Source organism: Phymastichus coffea, unplaced genomic scaffold (genome assembly GCF_024137745.1).
Source record: "Phymastichus coffea isolate CEN01 unplaced genomic scaffold, Cenicafe_Pcof_1.1 PCOF00034, whole genome shotgun sequence".
In the NCBI taxonomy this organism is placed as follows: domain Eukaryota; kingdom Metazoa; phylum Arthropoda; class Insecta; order Hymenoptera; family Eulophidae; genus Phymastichus; species Phymastichus coffea.
Genome location: NW_026706845.1, coordinates 3,387,742 through 3,408,582, shown reverse-complemented (window position 1 = coordinate 3,408,582; position 20,841 = coordinate 3,387,742). Strand labels below are relative to the sequence as shown.

The following is a 20,841-nucleotide window of genomic DNA, read 5'->3' as shown; positions in this document are numbered from 1 at the left end:
TTGCGAGCCCCCTGCGTCGCTAGTCTTCAGGGGCGGGCTTGTTACATCCAGGACGAGTCAGACTATTTTATAGCGGTAAAATTTGAATTTTTTATGGAAGGGGATTTCTCGTAATTAAAGGAATAGTCATTTAATAGCTGACTTTAATCTCGGTGACGCACTTACCCCTTCTGGGATTAACTCTTTATTGATTATTTTTTATGTATTTTATGCTATAAAAGACGACGCAAAACAATTGTAACACACACTCTTTATTCTACTCTGTGACACTACGCACCTTCTGTAATTTGATCAATAAATATTATAAATCTATTTCTATAATAACTTATTTGTGAGTTATACCTAATCTACGTTACATCTCTGGTTTCTGAGGTACGAGTTTCTGGACCAGTCAAACTACAGGTAATTTATTTAATTATTACTTTTTCACTCGGTACTTTAGATACGTTGCCACCCTGCTTTCGTTTGAGTCTCGCACCCGTGGTAAAGCGCTTACGCGTTGACCGAAAAGAGACAATCGCGTTTGAGTAATTCTTGTCAATTCGCGGCTGTTACGTGAGACGTAACAATATATTCAAAAAGCCAGACTCTTTCCGCTTGTGGATGGCCGCTATCATTTAGTGAGAAAATATGTGGATCATGAGATCGCCACACATGTTAAGCTTTTAAGAGCGTGAAAATAAATTCGAAGCGCTGAATAAAATTTTATGTTTTGAGTAATATAAAACTTTATTAGTTTTTAAAACATACTTAAAATATTGTAATTATAACTAGATTGTTACAAAATTTTTTCCATTAACATCCAAAATAATACAAATATAATTGGTACAAAATAATATATGGGCACCATAGTAGAATTTGAACGATTTTTACATTGATCTGCTAATTTTACAAATTTTTCTTTTGCATAAGCATTTTCTTCCATTGTTGTGTTATACTTTTCTTTGAGTATAATTAATTGTTCATTCAATTCTTGTATATTTTGAGTCTCACTTTCAAGTTGATTATAATATATTTTTAGTTTATTTATTAGAATTTCATCTGACTCACATAAGAGCCAATTTTTCATATCGTGTAACTCTTGAATAAGTATATTGTATCTTTCATCCATATTACTTACTTCCAAAAAATTTGATGATTGGGCAACTTTTTTCAAAATTAAATACTGAAAAAATTTACTGAGAGTAAAATTATTAGTTAATGGCTTCAATGAATTCATTATATATTCAGTATTGGACTGAATTATCTTGAATGATTTATTTTGATTTAATGGATCAAAAGATTTATTCTCATACTTTTCTAACATATTATTTATTTGTTGATTAATTTTAGTAACATGTGCTGAAAGTAAATCATTTGGAAAATTTTCAGTATTAGGAAAATTTAATTGTAACTTCTGTGTATCATCGCAAATGTCACTACATCTATTATCTGAAAATTTAATGATGAGGTTTGCTGATGCATTAGTATCATTTTTGTTCCTATGATCGGAAATTTCAGAAGTTTCAGCATTTTGATTTTCATTTTTTGTTTCTGATGAAATATTTAAATATATATCAGCTAAGCTTTCAGAAAAAAAATTGTTCTGTTTAATAGATTCATTTGTGCTTGTATTATCTATAGAATTATTAAATACTAATATTGAATTACTGGATACAGGAGGTAAAATATATTTATGATTACTTTCTACAGCCGATTTGTTAGTAGCAACTCTATTTTTCAGATAGTCATTCTTTGAGTATGATAATAAATTTAACTTCATATCGTCACTCTTAAAAGTAAAATTATTTCCCAGCTGTTTTTCGTCTTGTAGTGTAGTATTTTTCATTAAATTAGTATATAAAGAAGTTGATTTATTCAATATATTATCAATAGTATTAATAGGTTTAACATGGTCTTGGAGAATGCAAATATTTTTTGATAGAAAGTTGATATCTTGCAAAGTTTGCATATAATTTTTTAATGCATGAATCTGATTGTATGTATGAATTATAACAACTGTGGCATTTTCTAAATGTTGATGCAAACTTTTTTCTATACTTCTTTTTTCTTCAAATTGTTCTGAAAACTTTTCTTTATCTTTTTCTGACTGTTGAATTACATCTTTCAACTTACTTTTAGTTTTATTCAATTTATCAGTTGTTTCATCTAATGTTTGCTGGGCTTTTATATATTTTATTGCTAATTCTTGCAATTCATTCTGATTGTTTTTTATCACATTATGTAAACTTTGTGTTTCCTCTTCAGTTTCACTTAGCAAACATCTCAAAATTTGAACTTTACCAATAAGTTCTCGTTTTTCTTGTACTTTCTTTTGTAGTAGTTCTTTGGTTGCCTTCTGGTATTGTATTTTATCTTCCAATAAGGTAGCTAATTCAATTTTTAGTTTATCTTCTCCAAAGCTTTTAGAATAAGTAGACACTTGACTTTCCAGCATTTCTAATCTTGAAAGAAGGCAATCTTCTAAAATCAAAGCTTTCCAAGATTGATTAGCAGCAAGTTTAGTATGTTCTAATAATTGTTGCATATATTCAAGCTTTGAACGTAAAGCATTTTCCCTACGACCAGCTTCTTGAATAAATTGATTTAATTTGTATAAATCTTGTAATGTTACATTCACATAAGCAACTGAATGAGAAATAGTAGCTTTAGCTTCCTTCCCATCAGGTAAGTAAAGTTTTAATGTAGCTATTATACATCCATGTGTTACTTTTTTTGTACTTTCAACTACATCAACACCGAATTGTACGATATCTCCAGAACATACTTCACAAGCTGTAGATTCTACTCCAGAAGGACTCAAACGTTTACTATTTACAAATGTACCATTACTGCTCTTGGTGTCTTTTAAGTAAAATTTACCACAATCATACCACAATAAAGCATGATTTCTAGATAAAACTTTACAATCAAATATAGCATTATCTATAGCAGCCCTAGCTCTAGCAACTGAGCGACCAACTTTTATTGGTTGTCCTAAAGGTAAAGTCCTCTCTTGGAATGGATAAGAATTATCATGACAACTTAATATTCCTATTGCAGACATATTTTTTCCTGGAATAGAATCCAAGTCATTTTGCATGAATCCTCGACTGGCTATAACCATAGCAGGTTCTGTTATATACTTGTTCAATCTAATGAATTTTTTCTGCTACTGAAATGTCATAGCTAACTCATAATTATTGAGAAACTGATTATTAAGGAATATCCTTGTTTCATCTATTGAATCTTTATGCATAGAATATTTTACAACCAATTTAGTACTGTAACATATATACATTCCATCACTTTTTGGTGTTGCAAAATTACTGGTAAATCAATAGTGCACATATCTGATATTAAATTAACATTGTATAAACTTACTTCACAGCAACAACCTCAAAAAGCCAATTGAATTATTCTTCAACAAAACATTTATATTGCATGTTCATATAGACGTGGAAATTCTTTTATAAACAAATGATGTTCACAACTATTTAAATAAATAAATTTATGAAATATCTATGAATAAACTTATGTATAAATAAATGAGGTGTATATAACCAAAAAGATTTACTTATTATTCAATGAATTTTTTATCAAGAATACTAATTATTTATTTTATATAATTTATCTCAACAATAAAATGACATTAATTACATAGATCAATTTCGATATAATTACTTTATGTAGTCCACTCCATAGGACTATTCCGTAGATACTACCAGAAATCTCTGATACTACGCACAGAGGAAAGTAAGCAACCCTATTTCAGGTCTTAAAAGTTAACACCTAGAATCACTTTTATGCAATAATTGATAAACTATTTATGCCATTATATAGTTCATCGAATAAGCAACAACTTTTCTAATTATTATTCATTAGTTTGTTCACAACTAACCTTAGAAATAATAAAATTAATTTTCAGCGTTAGGATCTAGCACTCAAGTTTAAATCAAATTAGAAAATTAGAAAAGATGGTTTTGAAAAAATTATTAAAATTATTAATAGCCCAATCGTTAGCTCATATCATAAATCGATACTATCCAGAATAAAATCATCAATAGATCTATTATTTAATGAATAAAAAATAAAAAACTATGTTGATCTATACTTTAAGGCTTACGGCCTCTAGCCAAAATAAGGTGCGCATGCGGTTAGGGTTATTGCTCTGATCAGCATTCAAAATTTTTTATTTAGAGCAAAACGTATTTGTTTTAATTATGTTTTAATGACGTTTTATCAACGTATTAAAAAATATTACCAAAATATTGTAAAAACGGTTCTGCAACATTTTCGTTGACTAAAATACATTTTTTGTAATGTTTTAGAAAGATTGCCTTGCTAAAACAAGGACATTCAACAGGATTCAATCGGAAATTCAATTCGCTTTGAGTCTATTTCTAAATACTACATTATTATATGTAAAATATATACATATAAAATTAATTTTGAGATAAAAAACCATTAGAATAAATTTATATTTATTCTACTTTGAATGGTCATTTGTAGAGTTCAAAATCCAAAAATCTGATAAAAGTTCGTTTCTCATTACCATTGTTCTTCTTATAAAAGTATGAGTTTTAGGAAAAAGTTTTATTTGAACCAGTATGTGTAGTACTTTGAACGCTTTAAGAATATTATCAACGAGTTCGATTTCTGCGTTAGTTGAAGAGTACGGCATATTTTGAATTTGAAACGGCATTTTTCATGAATTGTTTTCCTATACCTAAATCTATGAAATGCATTGGATCTAGAATAAAATCTGAAACAATATTAAAAAATTTTAAACAAGTCAATACTGAGCAATTAACAACACCGTAAACAGCTACTCCGGACTCTTGAGCTTCTCACATATGTCGTCGGGTATCCCTATCATTTCTATCGGGTATTCGAGCATTATCTATTACAATTTACTTAACACTACCACCTCTACTTACATCGTGGGATAATGCGTCATTACGCGAAAAGCCTGACATACAGGGCTCGCGCAAAATCTTCTTCCGACAAGAGGACACGGACGGAAAATCAGCTGATGCCGCTTAGCTCACACACGCGCATAGAAACAACCCCGTAAGATAGGGATAGACTGACAAATAAAGAAATTAAGTGTCAAAATCCGCAAAATAATAAAATTGCGCGGGCTAAAAAGCTACAATAGACGGCGCTGATGATCGATTTGACGACAATTTCCACCAATCAAATAAAAACCCGCGACCGTAAGGGGAGATAATCGAGGAGACGCGAAACGACGCCGCTAGCCACGGCCTATTCTCCCGGAAGCCGCAGCCGAGCCCAGATCGGACCTTCAAGTGAATGAAGTGAAGCCATATATTTCCTTTGTGTGCCACGGTGAGGAAGAGAGAAAAAAGGAACGAGAGCCTCGGCAGACCGGACGACGATACCACCTGTGAATACCGCATTAAATCTTTATCGTGATCGGGAGTGTACGAATTAGCAATAGCCTCAAGGACCCGCGACCTAAATCAATTGACCTGCAACTAACCGGTGGTGCGTCAGACGGCCGACTGACTTGATTTGTAGCTATCGCAAGTGCGGGTTGCGATCGCATCGTGGTGCACCTAATAATGGGGAATGGCTCGTGTGCTGCGCAAGGGAGAATGGCGTCGATGTGGATATTTGGACAGACCGCTAAATTGACCCACGTTATCTAAAGTAGAATAGAGTAAATTAGCATTGTGCAGACAAATAGATTAGGCATCGAGGTAATAGGAAAATTATAGTAGCTTGACCTTGGGCCGACAAATAATAGATAAGCGTGGCGATAGTTAAATGAGAATAATAACTTGACCTTGGGCCGACAAATAATAGAAAAGCGTGGCAATAGTTATATGAAAACGCTAGCTTGATCTTGGGCTGATTTGGGAAACCGACCATAACTTGCCCAATAAATAGTAATTTTCGTGAACTATGTGTTGTCATTGATTTAACCTTGTGCCTTGAGATTCTGCATTCCCCCGTAGCTAACACCATCGGATTACGCGGAGCCGGCTAGCTAGTCGATACTTTGACTCAATTTTGCGTGCACGTGAGATCGAGCCCCTCACTTCTCTTCACCCTCCCCTGGATTGCTGACATGGCGCCCTGAGACGCTGCTCTGAGGACCTGCTTCTGAGAAGAGCGCCTGCCCCGACATTTTGACTAGCCACCGCCCGCATTTTCCTCTGCACGCTTGATAGGCTTTAGCGCTCCCTCTTACATTTGTAAGTGGTCAGCGAGGCCAGTGCGAGGAGAAACGATATTTTCATAAAAATTCTAAATGGCAGGTCCAATAATATTCAAAATGTTATTAACACGGTGTGAAATTTAAATTTATATCTTCATAATCCTGGTTAGTTGTGAATATATTGAATGAGCAGCCACGGACAATGGAATCCCATCTCCTGAGCCTCAATTTTTACAGTAGAAATTCAAAATTTCAGCCTAACTAAATTCTAGGAAAATATTTGAAAGACAAACTTAGTGATTTCCGTTGCTACTAGCGTCAGTCAAGTGAAACGGAAGAAAGACATGCCAGTTTTAAGATCCTGCCCTCTCAGCTACGTGGTCGTCCCCTTAGTCCACCTAGCCCGGGTGGTAGCACTCCCTTCGGAGTCCTCCATCTAGGGTAATAGTCAGAGATTGGTCCCCAGCAACAACACGAATGGTAGGAGAAAGTCATACGAATAAAATTACACCAAGTGGATACAGGAAACAAATATCTCGCCGTTCAGAAAACTCTATAGGCTGTAGTCTTTCTGCGAAAAAGAAAAGTTAAAGCAAAAGCCACCTGGCCAAAGTACAAGAAGAAAAAGAGGTCCCGCAAAAGTCTAAAGGCCTCAGCTAAAGCAATGCTTACGTGGATTCGGATATTGGGGTCTTCTATCAAGACCAGTAAGTTTCAAACGAAAGGTTAGTGTTCCACCAGGGTATGGCCAGTTAGTTGGTAGGCATGTGGAATGAATCGAGATCACGAGGTGCGGTTGGGAGAAACCTCCCACCATGGAATGCTTTTGACATAAATCATTCTCTTTCGGAGATTTCCGTTATTTGAGATTATTATAAGGTGTATAAATATCAAAATCTAAAGTAACAGTCTTGATTTACATCACTCTCAAAGATTTTTATGTTCCAGGCGCCACCTTAGATCCATCATGATGATTTTATAAAATCAAAATCAGGGTGTAGAAAAAAAAAACATTTATTGACGAGTTAATCATTAACATATTTATTCGTGACTATTTCTCCCTAAATTTTACTATTTTCCTCTGTTATAATAAAATTTTTAGGTCAATTCAAGACGCCATTTTAGATTTTCCATTTCTGAAAACCTGAATATAAAATTTGTAACCAATTTGTAGCAATGGAGATCAATCCGGAAGCCATATTGAGTCGCCATTTTGAATTTTTTAAAAAGGCTACATTTGCCCATGAAAAGGGTTTATTAACCAACATTTTAAGCTGAAGATCATTAAAATCCATTAGCATTAATTTTGGGCAGAGTCTTGTTCCGTTTGACATAGAACGTCCGAAATATATATAATTTTAAAATATCTATATTATATTTATGTATTAATATGTATCCGTTTTTTTAGATTATTATGTTTCATTTACACTACGGCATTTCAGTGCCATAAAATTATCAGTGTCGAGCTATGAAGTCAGACAGTTTCACAGCATTTCTAAGGTCCTTCACTATTTATATGGAAACAGGAAGTTATTTTAACTCTGGCGATCCAAATTGAGAGAACCAAATTTTCTTCTAATAGACTACCCATATCTGCTACACTAAGAGAGTATGAAGCATTTGTGACAGGGCTCATAGCGATATTCGCTGACCCTGTGTGCTGTATTCTCCTCGCACGGATGCCATGGCCAAGCATGGCAATGGAAACATAGTATTTATGCGCTCGTGTCGTTGCAGGGCCTAGAGAGGGGAGGCTGCGGCCGGCGGAGAGGACGGGGCAAAGAAAAGCGAGAGCGAAAAGAGCGGGGGAGAGAGTAAGAGAGCGATAAGATCGAGAGAGCATGGAGAGCGTGGCTCACGCCACGACAGGAGGGGCGAGAGAGAGAGAGAGAGAGAGAGAGAGAGAGAGAGAGAGAGAGAAAGAGGAGCGAGCAGGAACTGATGGGCAGAAGAATTTCGGCAACGAGCTAGAGAGGCCAAGATGACCACGGCGCGCGCCAACTACGAAAGCAAGTTTGCTGGGAAGAACCTGAGGCGTTAATTAGCAACGAGTGTCCGGTCACCTCCTGCAGTCAACCAACAGCCTGACAATTCGCCCATTGGCAAAGCGGGGAAGTGGGCCAGCGATCATTAGGCCTCCCCCGATCATCCCGAGGGCCCCATTACCAGCGGGACTGCGGTTGCGGCGACGGCGGCTCTCCACCAGCGAGCAGCGGACCGAGGCATCCGGTGGATAGCTTAATTATTCATAAGTACTCTTTCTCTCCCGCACCAGTTCTTGCCCGGTGCAACACTGTCGAATTAGACCACCCACGCCAGTAAGTGAACGAGGTCGCTCCTTCGTTAAATCGCGCTATTCTGTCACCTATTTGGGTTGAGCGAATTCGCTCATCCTGTTTGTTCGCAGAGTTAAGATTTTATTCTGTATTTGCGTTGGCGTAGTTCAATGAGATCGTCATTTATAATTATATTGTTTTGATACTAACTGTGGTTGCTCATTTCCTTCGCATTTCCCCGTCATCACGTCGGATTCACGCTCGTAGGAGTTCGCGTCGACTCCCTTTACCGGAAAAGGACCCACTAAAAATCGCGGGGCACAACATTGGCGCAATACGTTGCGAAATCGTATCCCCTTGCATATTAAGCAACGAATCTATTGCGATATAAAAAATCAAAATTGAAATTAACACTCATGAATAATATCCAGAGCGTAAACGAAGAAATAATACGGACGGGAACATGGTATTATCATCATTCAAGAACAAAAAAAATATTATGTAGCGAAGAATCTCGGCATATTAGACGATATGGATTCTCATTCAACGGATGCCAATGATTTCAAAAACGAGATGGAATAGTTTATAATTTATAATAATTTTTTTAACGTGTTATGAAATGTTCTTTATCAATAGTGTTTGATCTTCAAGTTCATTCATGATATTAGCCGTTAGATAACTTTAAAGTATTTTCGTTTGCTCTTCATGATTGGTTAATTTCCATATTAATCACTTTTAAGACAAGTGTATAGAATTTATTATTTATTATTTAAAATACTAGTGTTATTCAGCGTGTTTCGCGCGCTTTTTTTTTCAATATTTTACTATTATTTATTACATTATTTGAACCTTTTACATGTCAACTTCAAGATTTCAATGGACACGAATAAGTCATGCTGTTTAAAATAGACTACATACGTCAATATTTATTGATGAATAAAAATAGAACATGCACCCATTTTTTCTCAAAAATCGATGAACTTTTACTCATTTCAAGATATATCGGAAAAATTAATCAAAAGATTAATTCGACCTAAGATCAATAATGTTATTATACTATTATACTATTATACTTACATATTTAATAGTAGTAATTATAGCTCCAATCTTATATTAGTATGAGTAATACATTTAACATCGTGTACTTTTTGCTGCCACTATGAAAACACCCGTGAATATTCTTTTAATTTAACGGGTTTAATATTTTGATAATTAATTTCCTTTGTTCACATACATTTTAATTTAAAATATACAAAAGATAAATATGTAGTATCAATTTTATTTTTTTCATTCTCTTTTTCTTTCTACCAAATTTTAATACAATAATATTGATTGTATAGTATCGGAGATGGTTATAAAATTAACAATTCGTACAAATAATTTCAAAACATAACGTATTATGTTCTTAAACCAATTTACTAACATATTTCCATTCTTGCAGTTTATTATCCATGTTAATTATTCATAAATTGAATTTATCGCTAAAATAGAAATCTTACACTCTTTGATATATAATAATAATAATATTTCAAAGTATAGGAAAATTCAAAATTTCGCGTTCTATTTTTGCATCAACAAATCACAACGCTGGATGTCAGCGACTCATCTTTTTTTAAAGATAAGATAGGAATAAAATATGTAAAAAGTATAAAAATAAAAAATAAAAATAAATATAAGGCAAGGGTAAGGATAGGATAGAACCATCAGCTGCGCCTAACAATTTAATTTTGTTTCTTTTTTAACGTATTGGTTCATGGCATCAAGCTTTCCATAGGATTTCTCCATATCAACAGATATATTATTTTAATTTAACTGTTTTTTTCATTGTTCATCTGAAACCATTTGGAGAGTTTGTTTACATTTATAAATTAAATTTCAAAATTTATTTAAAATAAATTAACGGTGCCGACTGCACCGAAATCAATTGGCAGAATTTCATATAAAATATCAATTTACCATTTTTCTCAATATTGATAATATTTATCCGAAGCTTATAACGAGTTGAATCTCGTTATGTCTCTCTCTTCCCTTAAGTCAGTTATAATTTATCAATAACTCTCATATATTTTTCCTATCTACCCGCAGCTGCTGACGCTGCACGAGGTAAGTAAGAGCACGCCGAGCAGAGAGAGAGAACCGCGTGTATGCGTGAGTGCGTGGACGCATGAGTATCGCGCGCGTTTGCCTAATTGGCTGAGACGCGCCGCTGCCGAATAGCCAAGGAGAGAGAGGGGGACCTCTTCCGCGCGCGAAGAACAATTAGCTGCCCGCCTTCGCGAGGAACGGAGGCCTAGCCGTCAACGCGCGATCGGTAGATGCCTTTGTGCTACGTAGCTTGCGTTTTTGTCGTTAGGAACCGAGAGTGCAGAGTGTACGTGATCGCGTGGAAAACCGTGGCACCGAAGTGCATCCTGCGGACTGCGTGCTGTGTGCATGCGTGCTGACGAACAGTTGATCGGGTCGAGAAAGCTGCCCTGAAGCTGAATACTTGTGTGTTTCGGAAGCGAGCTCGAGGCTACTGCGAAGCCGGCGTGTAAGGACTTGCTCGATTATCTATCTCTCTCTCGCTCGCTTCATGCTTGTCTCTCTCACGGCGCATATCATTTGTACGCTTCCTTTATTTCCTTCATTTTAGTAAATGATATTTCTTTTAACCACCGTGTCTTTCCTTTCGGCAACTTCCCCTCCCGCGCTATACACGTGCTGACTCGCACCGCCAGCAACTACCTGACCTGCGACACTCTTCAAGTGGCATAGCTGAGCCACTGGGCTGGGTTCCGCGTAACCCCGTACCGAGCCTGCAACGAGCCGAGTAGCTATTTAGCATCACTCACCACGGGGAAGTCTGAATCCCCGTTACATTTTGGCGCCCAACCGGTATTGGGTCTGTAGTTAGCTATGTGAAATTCGCGAGTCAAAAAGATTCAAGCGTTACGCGCGTGTTAGAGAGCGAAAGTAAGTAAGAACAGGCACACGAGCCGCCGTGTTTACATTCCGAGTGCGAGCGCGCGATGTAAACAAACCGGTGGCTACAGAGCAAGCGTACACACAAAGAAGCGATATAAGCAGCATCGCAACTTACGAAAAAGGCCGTATTGCGAGTAAAGGCAACAGCGAGAGCTAATTCAAGCGTTCGTATACAAATATTACGCGCAACATTAAAGATTGTATATTCGCCACGCAAAACTTGTAAGCGTTGACGAAACGTGCGTTACGCGGCTCACTAAATAGAGTATTTATGATTCGTGTTTGTAGTTAGACGGCATAATTGCCCAGCGTCGGTTGAGAATTTTCGACGATTTACGGAGCTCTATTAATCGCTAAATTCACTTATTTATTTATTTTTCTTTCTCTTCTCTCTTGCTCGTGGTCCGTACAAAATTTTTCTTTCTGTTATTTTGCTGTTTTTTTTTACAAACTCCACGAGCAGACGAAATGGCAACCGGCAGCTGGACAATTGAAAATTTGACAATTTTTAAGAGCAACATTAATATTCGTTTGAAGTCACGGGTTCAAGGGCTGCCAAGCGATGTAATGGCAGACGCGTTAAACCGTTTAGAGCTGCGAAACGATGGTTCGATATACGAAAGAGGAAACAGATTGTACCGACGATTGAACGGCGACTACACCGAGAGCGACTTTATACAAACGCGTTTCGATAATCCTACGTTAGCGTAAGAAAGGCGAAACGATTTAGCGCGCACCTTCTTTCGGTCGGAACTCGTGCCGGACGATATACCTAACGATATTTGTACGGTGTTAGACGCGAAAGCGACGTTAGGTGACAACGGCGAAAATGAAGACGACGAAGAGCAATTAGGCTTCGCGGCAACCTCGCCGCAAGGAGCCGCAGGGCCGATCGACATGTCGCTCACGTTAGAAGCGAACGTGTAAGTAGCACCGATTATCGAGGGGAGAGCTCGCGTGCTGACGCCGATCAACGAAAGCTGGAACTCTAATCCCTTTATAGACACGCCGAATGTTGCGCAGATCGAGCCGGTCGTGACCTCCAGCATGCAGTCGGTGCCCCAAGTTACGTCGAGCGCAACGAGCTTAACGAATAGCAGCGAGAAGTATACTGCACAGCATTACGTCGCGCCGGCAATCGAACCGGTCACCTTTCTAGCTACAGAGCGAATAATGCGCGTAATGTTCCCCGATCAAAGCGAACACTGGCTGAGTGCGGCGGCGGCTGCAGAGCTGAAACGGGCGTGGCAAGCAGAGTTCCAGGCGCGCGTTTTAAAAGAAAACTTGAACGACTTTTGGGCTACGCAGCAAGCAGAAATGCAAGAGTTAGTATTGCGTAGCAGAAAACAGGAAAAACGAATAGAGGAACTGCTGCAAGCCATCGCCACATTGCGGTCGGAAAAAAGTAATGTAGAGTGAATAAACAGCGATCTACAGGCGCAAATGAAAAGCGTAATCGCTAATGCTCAGTAGCAGACGGCCGAAAATCAAGCGCGCTTGAACGTGACGCGGACAGGCAAAGGGGTTCATTTCCAAGACACGTTCGATTTAAATTACTACGAGCTGTCAAGCCAGTTCGATGGCTCAATACGACCGTCGCCCTCAACACTAAACCCGCAAGCGCCGATGTTTCACTCGACCACGAAACCGTCAGTGCAAAATCAGCACGAAGCGCCGCGAATGGCGACTACAGCGGCAGGTACACACTCGACGATCCCAGCAGCAAACTACGCTTCACAGCTTCCTTCCGCAGGTACAACCGGGGGAAGGGGGGTCACTCCGAAGCCACAGTTAGTGTTTGTGTGTTGTCATACTTTTCCGATTTGAGGGAGGCACAGCGTAATCAAACATTACCACCCTTCTCACTGGGCACCAACAGGTTGGCATAGCCCACTGTCTTTCACTCCTTCGCTTTCAAACATTTTTGGAGATCCGGAAGTCAAGTTTGCTGCGACATCCCTGACGCACACAGCGAGTCGGAACCTTTTTAATCTAAGGCGGTGACCTCCTCGAAAGGAGTACCGATCTTTTCAAGGTTCAACGCTCAAGGAGAGCGGAACTAAAGGCTTGACCCTCGGTTTGGGCGCGATAGGACTCTAGTTGCCCCGACGTCTGCCGCGTCGGAAGCACGCAGCATACAAATCTTACGAGATTTGCTTGACCTGGTACCACTACCCCGCAGAGGCCAACCCAAATTGGGATGTCAGAAGAGAGACTCAGCTAGGACAGCCAGAGGAGATTCCTAAGACGATCAACTAGCTAAGCCTCCCCTCTTGGGCTCGCGTTCGAAAACATCCCACCCTGCGTACCTGTATTAAGGGATTTCTCCCACGACTCACAGGTCCATCGTTTCGACGTACCTAGGCACGTCTTCCCATTGCATTTCGGTCATCCCCGCTCACGCTGGTGGGTATCCGTCATTCGAAAAGTTTGTTTCCCGATTTCATCCCAACGTCGGATTTCTCTTTCAAAAGAGCGGCTCTTATGACTAGCTGATACTGGTGTTTGCTCTTTCGATTTGGTGTTTTGACTTTTAGGTCATGGCGGGGTCTCGTCTAGCCGACAAGGCGAATCCCCAGGCAGTTTTCACTATTCTTGCCGGTCATGTCACATATTCAATTCAAAACCCCGATATCAGGTTAAGTAGGGGAATTCGCGTTCAAATTGTCGAACTTCAGAGTTTATTTCTGAAGTTCAGTGTTCGAATTATCGTTCAAAAATATTTAAGCTTATACGCTTCTGTAGGTTTAAAAATTAGGTTAGGGACCTTGTAAGATGCGGCATCTTTCTACCATAGATTGTAACTATTTTCCTACGCTTTTTCTTTGTTATTGGTGCTCTTTCCCTGGGCTCTATGACTTTTCTAGCAAAGTCTTCAAAGGCATTGTAGATTTTCCTGCTAGATACTAGGGTCGTTTCCGGGCATGGCCATGTATGGCCCTCCTCTTCAACGGCCTCTATTAATGGCATTCTTAGTTCCCTTATATCTTCGCAGTTAAAGAGAATATGACTTTCGCTTTCTATTTCTCCACAACTACACAGTTAGTCTTCGCATAATCCTCTCTTGTGGAGGTATGACTTAAAAGCACCATGTCCAGTTATGAACTGGACTGTGTAGTGATTGGGATTTAGCCACCTCTTCTTTAATCTGTCCTTGATTACTAGGAAGTAGCAGTACGTTCTCCTGCCATTTGTGGCTGACTGCCATCACTCCTGCCATACCCTTTCGATTTCATCGTTGATGAGTTGTATGGTTTTCGAGATTTTTAGTCTGCCCGATCGAAGTTCCTCCGATTTCATTCGGATGCCGCGCATCTTAATCGATTTCCCTTTCCTGACGCAGTACTTTGCAACTCTCGCGTCAAGCTCTAGAGCTATTGGTCAGGAGGCTGCAAGCACGTGTGCCGCTTCATGAGAGATCGATTTGTAGGCTTTGAGTGTTGTGCAAAGAACTGATCGCTGCAATCTTTCTAAAGTATATTGTTGTTTGATGTTAGCTCTTTGCCACCAGCCCGCAGCGGCATATGTAATTTTCGATAATAGGAAGCCATTCTATTTCTTTTTTATAGAATTGAATTTTAGGCCCCAGTTCGCTTTTGCTATTTTACTTAGCTTGAAATAGGCGTTATTATAGTCTTGAACCACGTTTCGAATATGTTCTTCCAATCGGAAGCCCTTCGAGATCGTGATTCCTAGGTACTTGACTGTTTTGTGCGTTCTAATGTTGTCTTTCCCAATTTTGACTGTAGGGTTCCTATTCTCGCTTAGCTGGCCTTTAAGCCATATTAGTGCTGACTTTTCCACTGCCAACTTCATTTTGTCGGACTTGCACCAGTTCGTCATTATATTAATGATTTCTTGGGCTTGTCTTTCAAGATCAATGCGTGTCTTCGCCTTAATGATAAGAAGCACATCGTCTGCGTAGGCTAGTACTTCGTATCCTGCGTCCCTGATTGCCCGGAGTGGTTTTTCAAAGATGACGTTCCAGCCTACCGGTCCAAATACTGAACCCTATGGGCACCCCTTCGTCACTGTTTTCAGTGTTTCTTCGAAGTGAGCATATATGCCCACCTCTCGATCACTGAAGTAGCTCCGGAGGAGCTTATAGATGTTCTTCGGGCAATTTCTTTCTTTCAATTGGGCAAGCAGGCTTGGCCACCATAAGGCATCGAATGCTCCTGAGACGTCTAGTGGAATAGCGGCTACGTACTTGGTCGACTTATTAGATTCTGCCTCTTCTACTATTTCATGTAGTCTTCTAATGGCGTCCTCAGTGGATCTATTGGTCTTAAAGCCAAATTGATCCTCCGAAGACCAGTCCGAGCTGTTCAGAATGTTGGATATTCTTTGAATCACAAGCCTCTCGAGTGTCTTCCCCGCTATGGGGAGTAGACATACGGGTCTATATGATTTAATCTCGTTCTCGGGTTTTTCAACCCCTTTGAGTAACGTGATTAGCATTCAACTTTTCCATCTTCTGGGGAACACTCCGCATTTTAAGCAGCCGTTGAAAAGTCGTGTCAGTTCCTGGTGTAATGGTTTTGCGTTAACAAGCATCTCTGACTCTATTTTATCTTTGCCTGGTGATTTCCCTGCCTTGTTCGCTTTAAGGGCCATTTCGACTTCCCTTGTTAGAAAAGGCATTGCGTCGCCGGTTGCTGGAACCTCCCGCATATATCTGCTAATTTCTGCATGTGCGTCGTTTTCGCAGCTTGGGTCGTCATCAGGCATTAATCCTTCTAGTAGAGCCATGCTTGTTTCTTTCCAGTCTTTTGTAACTGAACCATTACGGTTAACCGTGCACATCGCTTTTGAGATTCTGAGTTTATTGGATGCTTGTTTGTATGGATACGCCCAAGCATTCTTTTCGCTTTCAATAGTACAGAAGTCTCGCCAGCTATTGCTTTTGGCTTTTTTAATAGCCGTTGCATATTCGGAATTCATTTGACTTAATTTTTCAAGTGATCTCTGGAGGGTTTTCCTTTGTTTTATATTCGGTCCTTCTTTGCTTTTCAGAGCAGCGATTATTTGTTGTCTTTGTATCGCTCGCTTCTTACTTCACAAATCAGGATTCCACCAGGGTTGAGAGCGCGTTCTTCTCATTTTTAATGGGATAGAGTCCTTTGCTGCCCTTATCAGAACCTCTTCAAATTTTGAAACATATGTTTCAATGTCTTTAGGGGTTTCTAAGAAGAGTTTAGATAGGTTCTCTTTCTCGAATTTACAAAGTCTCCCGAATTTCTCCCAATCAGCTTTCCTCATATTAAACCTTGGTTTTAATGTTTCTTCGGTTCGTATGAATCTGGCTGGCTGTGAGGCAAAATCCAGTTCGATCACTATGGGCCTGTGGTCACTGGTGGTCCATTCTTTCACCGCCCAGCTAGCCAAGAGGTTTGACAGATTTGATGTATGCAAAGTTACATCGACGTCCGTCTCACCCCCTGTACTACGGCACGTTGGAAGTTGGTCCCTCCTGTTGGCCACAATTAGCCTGTATTGGTCTATGAATTCTTCAATGACTGTTCCATTCATGTCCTGTGTATTAGACCAGATCTTTGACTTGGCATTTGCGTCCATTCCAACTAAGACTCTTTTGCCTTTCAATTGCTTGAGAGTCTCAGCTAGTTTGCCAAGATAGGTCTTCCTGCTGTGGCTGAACTGGCAGTAGATGCTTATGAAATAAATTTCACCAAAGGCTCCGACTACTTGTGCACAAACACAGTGGAAGTCACACAGATTAGAAATTTTGGTAGTAGTGACTTTGTGCGGATTGTAAAGTATCGCAGCTTGAATCTTTTCGCCTTTTTTGGCTTCATGAATAGCTGCGATGCTGCCCATACCTGAAATCTCGTTATTCCAGTGATATGGTTCTTGCACCAGTGCCACCTGTATGTCAAGATTTCTATCTGTCATGATTTCTCCCAGCTCATCGTTGGCTACTTGCCTTTTGTTGAGGTTCAATTGTATGATCCTCAGTTTTGGGCCTAGTTCAGGGTTTTGTTGTGCGTTCAAGTTGAACCTCTTGACTGGTGGGCAATCGTCTTTGCTTTCGTCAAGATTGTTTGGTTGCGAAGGAAACTGAGTTGACGCCGGAGTATTAGAGCAGTGCTCTGGTTTCTCGACGGTCGCCTCCTGCTTACGTTTCCTCGCCTTATTATACCTAGAATGGTTGACCATATCGCTTTCAAGGTACAACGCAATGTCTAGTTATATATTTCCTCCTTTGGGATCGCTGCCGGCGATTCTGGAGGGTGGCTTTCGATTTTAGTTCTGGCGTTAACGTGCGCGTTCAATTAAGCAAGTGGCGTTCGAGTGCGAGTAGTGAGTACTTGTGTGTTGACTTGAGCTTCGTTAGTTACCTTTGCGGGCTTCTCCATGGTTTCCCATGGCTCTTTTATTTACAATTGATTAAGCTAGTTATTTTTCTAGCTTTTTAATCTGTTATTAGATTATTTATTTTCATTTTATTTTATTTCTTTTGATTTGATTTAATGATTTTAAATCTCTAAGTTTATATCTATAATTTTTAATTCTTTCTTATTTTTAGTTTTATTTGATCTTTAATTGGTAACTTTCTTAATACTATTTACTATACTACTGCTTATGTTACTGCTTAAATTATTGTTAACTGCTTAAGAACTAATTTGATTATAATATAACTTAAAGCTATTTACGAGTTTACCAGCGTGTTTATCTTTCACGCTGGGTTTGATATTAATCAAACCTCGTTTTGGTCAAGTCAGGGTTAGGTGTTTGACGAATTGCAACCAAAGTAGCATTTGAGCGAGCATGTCGGGTTTCCGCCTTTTCTATCATCTTAGCCTGTGTTCACCATTAGTAGCACTGGATCTGATGGATGTTTAGTGCTTGGTTTTCGCTTTCAAAGGGAGCTGACAGCCACTAATTTCGCTTTCAAATGTAAAATTGTTTTAGCTATTAGGGCTTAATCAATTCCTTAGCAGGAAGGATGCTGCCCTTCTGTGGAAATATTTTTCCTAAGGGTTTCGGCATCCGTAGTGCGTTCTAGTCATCGAGAGTTACTCGGCCCAATGGACTGTTCTCTCGTACAAAGGTGTCGGACCTTACTCCAGGAGCTCGAGGGAAAGAACTTTGGGTGGCTGTTATGACCACGGCCGCGACTCTTTACCCACAGTAGTGGCACCTACCGATTGCCAGTCGATAGGAAGTAATTTCTTATCTACCCGAATTAAATTCTGATTGCCGGGACCATTGGTCCTCTGCAACTAGCTCCCGGAGCGGTCTCCCGTCCTCTAAGAGGGCGCGCGGTACCACAATCCTAAAAGATTTCCCCTCAAGTGACTCCCGGATTTTGGCTTTTCTGGGCTCGAGTTGAGCTCTTGGGGTGTGATAGACTCCGCGTTGAATGTTTGGGCGTTTACAGGCCGCACCTCACCACGTGTTGTCATGGTCCGTGTTGTTCCTTTTGTTTGACCAGTTGGTCTATTGCCCTGGGGGCAAGCGTTGTGTGTTTTGCCTACTGTTTCTTTACAGAGACAGCGTTTTCAGCCCCACCGCGTGAAGGTACACAAATCCGCACTTGTGATTGCAAGTCTTCGTTCAAATACACATTGCATTCACTTCGGATCGACTAGCATTAGTTGCTTATCTAGGGCAATCGGTGACGCATTTTGTACTTCAGCATTTGTATATGCCCGTACACAAAAGAGAGAAGTTTACGACGTCCTCTCCCAAAACAACGAATTGTTTGTTTGAGGCGTCTCCGTTCTCTGTTGAGGAAGACAACTACTGTCCGCCGCTTTGACATAAGATTTTTGCACAAGGTGACTTGGCCAGCCTCGTGGCTGGCCGTATGGTGCACTATATGCATCATCCATGTTTGTGCTAAGCGGATTATAATCGAGCTTCCTGAGAGCGTCGTGATCGCAACCGCCACTCCGAAGCCACAGTATGCTGCTGGCTTGGGTGCTCAGCTGTTCAGCCCTTTTGTTCCCGCAAGCTCGAGCTGGGGGAGGGGGTTTGTGCCGAAGACGGTGGACGATTCACTCGCGCTGCCGGTGACGAGGCAGGCAGCAAGCCACAGCACAGGGGGGCCCTCACCTCACACACTCAACATGATGGAAATGTCGCGTTTTCCGAGCAAGCACCTCGGAAAGACGGTCTGAGAGTGGAAAATTAAATTCTCGGGCGAAAAAGGAGTCAGTATTGAGGAGTTCTTGGAGCAAGTAGAGGAGAATCGCCGGCTAGACCGAGTTGCGGAGGATGAACTGCTAGACTCGATGACGCCGCTGTTCCAGAAGCCTCGCTGTTCTGGTTTCGAGCTATAAGGCCCGCATGGAAAACGTACCAAGATTTCAAGGACACGGCACTCAAGACGCATAGCAAGACAAAGAGGAATAGGAGGAGCCTGATCGTGGAAGCTCAACTGCGCACTCAGGGGGAAGACGAGCCTGTGAGAGACTATGTCGTCTCTCTCCTCACCATTCTCGGCCGGTTCCAGGAGCCTTGGGAGGCGTAGGGCCAAGTGAACCTAGTCATAGATAATATACTTCCACGACTGCAGCGACGACTAAAGCGGTGCAAGGATAACTTGATCAACTTCCAAGAGCTGCTGGAAAGAGCTCAAGAAGCAGAGGACGATGAGGTAGGCCAATGGAGGCCTCCTCCTCCAGCAGAACAAAGTATGCTGCCGGAAGCGGCTTACAAGCCCAAGTCGAGGGCAGCCAAGATAAAGCCAGCCGGCATCGCCTCAGTCAGCGATCAAGCTGCGGAGCCGAACTGGGAAAAATGCCTCAGGGAGTTTTTGGAGCAAAAACTCAAATCGGCTAACGGAGCGAAGGCCCAGACGTCGTCGGCGCGAAGTCAAAGCGCTGTGGTAAAGCCTGAACAGGGTACTCAGGTGGCGGCAAAGGCCAACGCCGGCGCGACACCCCGCGGCTCACCAGGCGGTGGCCGAGGCGAGAAAGGTGGAGGCAGAAATGGCCGTTCCGGAGGTAATCAGGCTCAGATCATCACTCCAAAGTCCGACAAGAACAAGGACAAAGAAATTGGTCCAAGTGGCGACAAAGTACCCTGCTGGAATTGCTGTTGGCCCGGTCATTCCAGGTTCACCTGCCCGGAGTGCTCCGCTAAACTAGCAGAGCCAAAAAACGAGACGGGAAGTGCGTAGAAAAGGTCCCTACCGCTCCTCAGGAAAACCGAACCTTCGCTACCGACAGCGTTACAGGAGTAGCGCAGACGCTTCGCAACACGGCGGGTGACTCTATGCTAGCCCCGAGTAATCCGACCGATGCGCAGTCGTCATACGATGGAGGTACTGTAGCCAACGCTGCTGTAGAGAAGTCGCCCCGGTGATGGCTGACGGTAGACGTCGGCGGCTATTCGTTTCGAGGGTTGTACGATACCGGAGCTTCCCGCAATGTCCTTGGTCCAAACGCGTTACAAATCGCCTTG

The 20,841-nt window shown here is 40.8% G+C and overlaps 2 protein-coding genes across 7 annotated transcripts; one reads left to right on the top strand and one right to left on the bottom strand.

Annotated features, from left to right (window-relative positions):
- Positions 1–715: 715 nt before the first annotated feature.
- LOC131663381 (sarcolemmal membrane-associated protein) lies at positions 716–3,727 on the bottom strand. 6 transcript variants are annotated; one of them, XM_058933762.1, is made up of 3 exons: positions 3,544–3,727; positions 3,364–3,472; positions 716–3,263 (listed from the first exon to the last, which is right to left on the bottom strand). In XM_058933762.1, exon 3 carries the CDS (start codon positions 3,104–3,106, stop codon positions 779–781), a length of 2,328 nt encoding a protein of 775 aa, XP_058789745.1. In that variant the 5' UTR covers positions 3,107–3,263; positions 3,364–3,472; positions 3,544–3,727; the 3' UTR covers positions 716–778. The 6 variants fall into 6 exon arrangements, with proteins under 6 accessions (XP_058789745.1, XP_058789742.1, XP_058789741.1 ...); XM_058933759.1 differs by having other exon boundaries at positions 716–3,287; positions 3,557–3,727; XM_058933758.1 differs by having other exon boundaries at positions 3,557–3,727.
- Positions 3,728–12,456: 8,729 nt separating this feature from the next.
- On the top strand, positions 12,457–20,557 carry LOC131663395 (uncharacterized). The gene is made up of 4 exons (XM_058933785.1): positions 12,457–12,814; positions 12,883–13,162; positions 19,663–19,840; positions 19,952–20,557. The coding sequence occupies exons 1-4, from the start codon at positions 12,457–12,459 to the stop codon at positions 20,555–20,557; spliced, it is 1,422 nt and encodes a 473-aa protein (XP_058789768.1).
- Positions 20,558–20,841: the final 284 nt, after the last annotated feature.

Bases quoted from the DNA above. Each gene is read 5' to 3' on its own strand.
- LOC131663381 (XM_058933760.1), bottom strand. From the start codon at position 3,106: ATGGTTATAGCCAGTCGAGGATTCATGCAAAATGACTTGGATTCTATT.
- LOC131663395 (XM_058933785.1), top strand. From the start codon at position 12,457: ATGCAGTCGGTGCCCCAAGTTACGTCGAGCGCAACGAGCTTAACGAAT. The intron at 12,815-12,882 runs GTAATGTAGAGT...AATGCTCAGTAG, and splicing joins CACATTGCGGTCGGAAAAAA to CAGACGGCCGAAAATCAAGC. The intron at 13,163-19,662 runs GTACAACCGGGG...ATGAACTGCTAG, and splicing joins TTCACAGCTTCCTTCCGCAG to ACTCGATGACGCCGCTGTTC.